Source organism: Abramis brama, assembly GCF_963993115.1.
Source record: "Abramis brama genome assembly, chromosome: 15".
Classification (NCBI taxonomy): domain Eukaryota; kingdom Metazoa; phylum Chordata; class Actinopteri; order Cypriniformes; family Leuciscidae; genus Abramis; species Abramis brama.
Window position 1 is genome coordinate 23,986,394 of NC_139977.1, and position 7,035 is coordinate 23,993,428.

At 36.6% G+C, this 7,035-nt stretch overlaps 1 protein-coding gene across 2 annotated transcripts; it reads left to right on the forward strand.

The window, feature by feature from the left end:
• The first annotated feature begins 191 nt into the window (after positions 1-191).
• mzt2b (mitotic spindle organizing protein 2B) lies at positions 192-5,572 on the forward strand. Of its 2 annotated transcripts, XM_084137943.1 has the most exons (5): positions 192-291; positions 622-822; positions 2,995-3,146; positions 3,329-3,463; positions 4,883-5,572. In XM_084137943.1, exons 2-5 carry the CDS (start codon positions 638-640, stop codon positions 5,032-5,034), a joined length of 624 nt encoding a protein of 207 aa, XP_083994069.1. In that variant the 5' UTR covers positions 192-291; positions 622-637; the 3' UTR covers positions 5,035-5,572. The 2 variants fall into 2 exon arrangements, with proteins under 2 accessions (XP_083994069.1, XP_083994070.1); XM_084137944.1 differs by lacking the exon at positions 3,329-3,463.
• The last annotated feature ends 1,463 nt before the right edge of the window (positions 5,573-7,035 follow it).

Genomic DNA, 7,035 nt, shown 5'->3' on the forward strand with positions numbered 1-7,035 from the left:
AGTCCTTTATTATCACTTAATTTTGTACTTTTTTAATCCTATCTTTTATGTTATGGTTTTCAAAATTAAATTAAATTATTTAAACAATTATTCGTCCTACTACACAGGTTAAAATTTCGAATGAATGCTCAATGGGGGAAATTAGTTTTCTGACCCACCAAGCGCCCCCTGGAGGAAGACAACCACCAACGCCTTCTCCAGACCTGACGGTGGCAGCACATGCTGGTTGGCGTTATCAAGCAAGAAAAAAATAATACCGGAAGAAGGACGCGGGCATTTCACTAGTACACTGTGAGTATTATATTATACTTTAACGTCCTATTTAAAACCTAAACAACATTTCTGTGTATAATATAAACATGAAGGGAACAGCAATATGTAATTATCGAATTCAGTAATTAATGTGGCAACTAGGCTGTTATACGTGCACAATCACTTTAAATGTATAAAGCTTGGTTGTTTTTGTGCAACATTTATAATAATGTATTATTATTCAAAGTTAATTTACCAAGGCAAGACACCCCACGCATCACGTTTGGCGTTCACGAGAGGAGATTAGTGTGTTCAGCAGAACTTACACAGGAATGCGCGCTTGTTTTGTGGTTTCATGTGTTTTTATAGTGTTTAGGTGGTGCATATGTCACAGTCAGCACAGCCCGGGACGATGCCCACAGCCCCGGATTCCCCCTCTCTGAGCGTCACCGTCAGCGGGAATGTCCAGAAATACAGCATCAAGAAGAAAAAGGTCTTAAATGCGGAGGAGACTGAGCTGTTCGAGCTCACTCAGGCTGCTGGGATAGTCATTGATCAAGAGGTGTTTAAGTGAGTCACACAAAATCAAACGGATAGTGCCAGTAGTAGGGTTTTTCTTTTAGGGATAGTTCACCCAAAAATGAAAATTCTGTCATCATTTACTCACCCTCAAGTTGGCCAAACCTGTATGAATTTCTTTCTTCTGCCAAACACAAAGGAGGATATTTTTAAGATATTTCCATAGTATTTCACCCCCATACTGTGGAAGTCAATGGTGCCCCACCACGACTGTTTGGTTACCAACATTCTTCAAAATATCTTCAAATTTTCATTTTTGGGTGAACTATCCCAGACAGGAACATAGTGTCGGCCCACATCCGGCCCGTGTGGTATCCACATGTATCAGATGTGGGCCAACACTATGTTGTTGTCTGGGATCCCTTCAAAGCAAAACACTACAGGTGAATAAGATAAAAATAGATATCACCATACTTCCCCAGTTGATGAATGACAGTAAATGTAGACTATTGTTTTTGGAAATGTTGTTTAAATATGCAAATGATTCATTGTATAATAATTAAATATGCTCTAATTTGCATACACTTCCAGCGGCCAGTTGCATAAACTTAGCCATGTTAAGACTGTGTCTTAAGAAATAGTTTGACCAACTAGCAGTTAAATAAGAGATAATCAGCCTTACATTTCCCATTGAAATTAGACAGATCTACCTTTTAATGTAACTGACTTGTGTTGAAGAAGAAAAATGAGATGACTAACTTTTAAGAAACCAGTTACCTGACCAGAAATCTAAACATTGGATAAAGCCAGGTTCAAAATTATTGTTTTGTTTTGGTGACATATTAAAGTTAAATGTTTTTACTGAGGGGATTTTGAATATTTCTTTTTATCACACCATAAATCAGAAAATACTGTCAACAGCCAGAAAAAAATAAGATAAATTAGGCAAATGATACATGAACAAACTTCTGTAAAAACCTTCAGAAAATAGCTTGGAATAAAACTGTAAAGTTGGCGTAAGTGCTACTGAAGTGGAGATTTCTGGCTCCGTGCAGGAGAGAAAACAACTGTAAAAGATACATTTTCTAGTTGAAATCTACTGATGCAAATAGTTAAAATGTAATAAAACTAACACTTAAATGTGTATTTTGGATGTTTTCTTTACACTAAACCGAAAGAGGAAAAGTTATGAAAGCAAAATAGTCCAAAATCTCAAAATTGACTGAATCGGTTCAAGCTGTTAAACTGAGAACCGGTTTAAAAAAAAAAAAAAATTGTGTCTGACTCAAATTGAGCCGGGTTAACAGCTCACCGACTCAAACAAAAACTTTCTCTTTCATGTATGTCTGTTTGAAAGAACCGGTTCATGAAAATAATTCCATATTTTTAAGCTTGGATTTGGTGAGCCATGTGCGAAGCAGGGTTATTATAGTTAACTAAAACTGAAACCATTAAAAACATTTTTATTACTTAAAATAAATGTAAATAAAATGTAATTTTTTTAGCTAGTTTCCAAGGCAACATTTCTCATTTATTTAACTTGATGTACTAAAATAACTAAAACTGAAATAAAAATGAATAAAAACTATATAGACATATTACAAAAACCCGAAACACACAACAAAATTGATAAACCTGTAACTAAAATGAAAACTATAAAAATAATAACAAATTCAAGATATTAATAAAAACTACAATAGTGTTTTAATGATACTAAAATAACATTAGTGTGAATTGTAACTGGCAGTGGCAATTATGAACTACCTAATGAACTTTAAGACCATGTAGAATTGTTAGTTAATAGAAATATTAATTTATTGAAGACTGTCATCTTTAATTCCATTGCTGATGCCACTTCCATAAAAACAATATGAACATTATCCCCCGGATTCACAGACAAGGCTTAAATAGTCCCAGACTAAAATGCATATTTGAGCTGTTTTAACTGAAAGCAACTTGCACTGACATATCTTAAAATATCTCAGTGCCATTGTTTTGTCTCAAGATGCACACCAGTAATGCTTTTTTTCTAAGGCACATTTATAAATGCTACTTAAATGCCCTAATTAAACTAAGGCCTAATCCTGGCTTAATGTCTGTGAAACTGGGCCTTTGCATCTGTAATAAAATCTCTGAGACACGTAACCTCTTTTACTGAGTTTGCACTTTTTGTCTGTTAATGTGTCTTGAGATTCTAAACGAACTCTTCTCGCTCTACCACAGGATCATAGTGGACCTGCTGAAGATGAACGTTGCTCCTCTGGCAGTCTTTCAGACCCTAAAGACCATGTGTGCGGGGCAGAAGGTCTCTGAAGCGTCCACCGGTGACACATCCACAGCGTCCCACACCACCGCTGCACCTTCAGAGTCTAGAGGTGAGTGGTACCAAAGCATAATGTGCCACAGTATTACATGAGCTGGAAAATAGCAGATGTCCAACACAAAACAACATCTCTGCTGTTCTGGTAGTAGCTTTAAACTCCGACTTTGTCCTTTGATCACTTTCTCCGTGTTTTGTGCTAGCATTGTTTAATTGAATTTGTGTGACTTCCTTTAGAAGAAGAATGTGTGGTCTCAGGAAAAAGCTCTAAAGCTGCAGCCCCTCCCTCTGCACCGGTGTCCCGCCCACCTAGGGGAGGGGCTAAGATAGTGGTCTACAGCAGTGGTGACACAAGCGCTCCTATCTCTCAAGGTTTTTCTTCTCTCTGTCTTTTAGCTTGGAACCTTCATCCTTGTTTTAATTCCGATGTTTGCGAGTTCAAGGTCTTCTCTTCACTCCCATGAACTATTGCAGCACATTTCTCATGCTGACATAACTAATTCCTGCCTCAGCTTCATAGTGCCGTATATCTGTTCTCATTCTCATGCCTCGCCGATTGTGCCTGTGATTTGCGGGCTCGATGCTCCGAATATGGGGGTGAAATGCCCCAGATCGGCTTCTTTCATGTGTCTCATGGACTCTGTGACTCTCATCCGGCTATAAAGTCCTCTGGTTCTCATGGTAAATGAATGTCTGTTAATGGCGTGTGTCGAATGTGACACTGTAATGCACTAGTAAACCAGCATCCTGCAAAATTGTCTGCCACCAACTTTGAAAAGCATGCATGTGACTGTTAACTTCATAAACGGATGGCATAAATTCATCACTAATATCTAACCTCATTGCAACTGTAAACCATCTTGGATAGGTGTCGCCTGATTTTCCAAATCATTATAATGTCTTTTATACCCTAACATGTGACCTGCTCTATCATTTTGAGTCATTTTGACCCAGAAATACACAATTTATGCACTAAATAATAAACAGAAAGTCTCAACACTCTCTAATTATGTAATTCTATTTTTTCTTGTTTAAATTGGGCTCTTTAAATATGTTAAATAATTAAGACATCAATATCAGGTTAAAATATACTGATTTTATAAAATATTTTAGAGATATGCTATTCTCTAATTGTTTCCATACCTAATGATCTGTGCATATGAAGTTTGCCATTTGGGACAAGGCCCATGTAAGTCTCTCTACACTATCAAACTACTTAAAAATGTGTTTTTGTTTTGCAATAATTGTAAAATAAGTTGTTTCTATATACATAATCAACCTCTTTAAATAAATAGTTTTATATAGATCCATATTTTTTTATTTGATTGTTGTTCACAATGCTTCACTGGATTATAGTTCTCTACCTCATTACAGCTTTTAAGTGCACAAACTTGTAAGTTTTGTCCGATTTTCAAATACGTTTTTGCGTCAAATCAAAGTTTGCAATGTGATTCACCTAGTATCTGGTTGGTTTGGATCATGGCTTATGTCTCTTTAATTAATACTTTTTTTTGTTGAAATCCCTATGGAAAAAATACTTCCAGAACCCAAAAAATGGGTTGGCACTGTTGCACTCTAAAACTAGTAGTTAATGTAGAAATGATGATGGGTTCACATGCGCTCCATGCGATAAAGAAGTCTTTCAAATTAACAAGAGTCTAAATTCATGTTTTATGATAGTGTTCCTCCACAAACGTTTTGTTGCGACTTCTGACTCAAAATGATAGAGCGTGTTGCATTAATGTGTTTTAATTATATTAACATGCTTTTCTTCTGTGTGTATTTGTGCAGTGCGCAGTAAAACAAGTACAGGGCAAGGGGAGAAATCAGCGAGAGACGGTTCTAGCCAGCGAGTGCCACGGCAGGTCAGTGCCACCAGGGGGCAGAAGAGCGCCAAGAGCTCTGGCAGCAGCAGCTCGTCTTCTCAGCTCACCTCCAACTGAAGTTCTTCACCGATTAAACAACACATACTAAATTTGCTTGAATTACACTCTTATGTTCTGTTGAAGAAGATTCCTGTACGATTGGCAGAAACTTTTCAACTGTAAACGATCTCCTCTTTGGGGATGTCTTTTGTGTTGTCTGAAAAACACTTGCTTTGCATCAAATTTGCATCTCGCCCAGAGATACTGTAGCTGAAGCACTTGTATGGAATTTTGTATGCCAGTTTAGTTTACACTTTCACACCAAGACAATTTGAGAAAAACAAAGAAAATCTTTTTCCATCTTTAAAACTTCCTCTTCTGAAATTCAGTAGCTTTGAGGCTGCTGTGAACCAGATCTGTTTTAAGTTGTTCTTGTGTAAGACACTTTAAATGTCTTGATAGACTGTGATGAGATGGAAGTTAGTCATTATTTTCTGTTATTTTCGTTTGTGAAATGTGCTGGGTTTTTTACATTATTTATTTTTCTTTTATCCAATATTTTCCAAGTACATCTCTGTATTTTTCAGTAAAAATATAAAACAATTATTGTATTTTACACTTTAATTCTGTATGTGATGTAGCAGTGTTAGTATACTATGCATCAATCTATTATAAAGCAAAATAAGAGAGTCTGATTATTGTCTATAGACAATAATATAGTCTAATTATGCAGTTACGTTGACTGTAGGAACTATGACTGCTGTCTTCATTCATTCTGACCTGAACTTCATATTCTATGTTGAATGAGTTTATTTGATTCCCTGCCTTTCTCTATAAAAGCTGGAAAGGGCCAGGGTCAATGCAAGCACTTGTGTGTTCGTACACTGAACTTTCTTAAAGTGTGGTCACACTTGATGGCATGTGTAAGCCAAGGAAAGACCTCTTCACCTCTGAGACATGCACAATAGTTAAAGAACGTCTCTTCAGTAATGAGCTGCAGGCATATGAAAATGTTTAGTTTCTAAGTGAACAAGTAGTTCCAGGCAGGTCTTGACCGCATTGCATGTCCATATCACTTCGCCAAATGATTTCAGTCATTTCCAGCTTCAAAGGTCCTTGCAGCCTACAACAGCAAAAAAAAAAAACACGACACTGATCAAGCAAAAAATATATAGTAAACAATACGATTTAAAAAAAAAATATTTGCATGTTTTTTTTTTGCCACAGAATTATATTTTAGTATGTACGGAAAGCATACCCTCTTTCTCCCGCTCTCTCTCCCAGTCCCACTCAAACGCGCGCACTCATACAGTATGGACACACACTGGTGTTGTCAGCACTGCTCTGACGATTTTATCAGTAAAATAATTTAGCGGCTTAAAAACTACATGACATTTCTCATTATCGAGGTAACAACGTTGCTATCATTGAAGCAGATAAAAGTAGTTTCGCTTTTAGCAGAAACGTTGCTACCGAACACTGTTGAGATGCATAGAGACTCAGGTAATTCACACACACTTAATCTCTCTCTCTCTCTCTCTCTCCGTTTTGAGGACAACCTGACAATGTCTTGAAAAACAAGTAGTACTAGTACCCGTAGTACAAGAAATACTAGTAACCGTAGTATATCTGCAGTAATCTTAAGAATATCCTATGTAGTGTGTGATGCGCCACGATTTTCAAATCTTGTAGTGTGTGAAGATTCTCCTAATGTGCGTGATGCAACCAGATTTCACATTCGGTTAAGATTTAAAAACTCCTGTAGTCTGAGCCAGGCTTTAGGTAAAACCTTAAAGAGCTGATATCCTGTGTCTGTCCAAACTGGGCCTCGGATGTCAAGTGTTTTTTTTCATCATTTGATATCAGTCCTAAGGACTTTTTTAACTGGCAAAACCACGTTACATACAACTACCATTCAAAAGTTTTTGGGCCCGATTTAAGAAAGAAAGAAAAAGAAATTAGCAAGGACTTAAAATGGACTTTGTTACAAAGACAAATCTATTTCAAATAAATGCTGTTCTTTTTAACTTTTTATTCATCAAAGAATACGGATAAAATCTTCACGGTTTCCACAAAAAG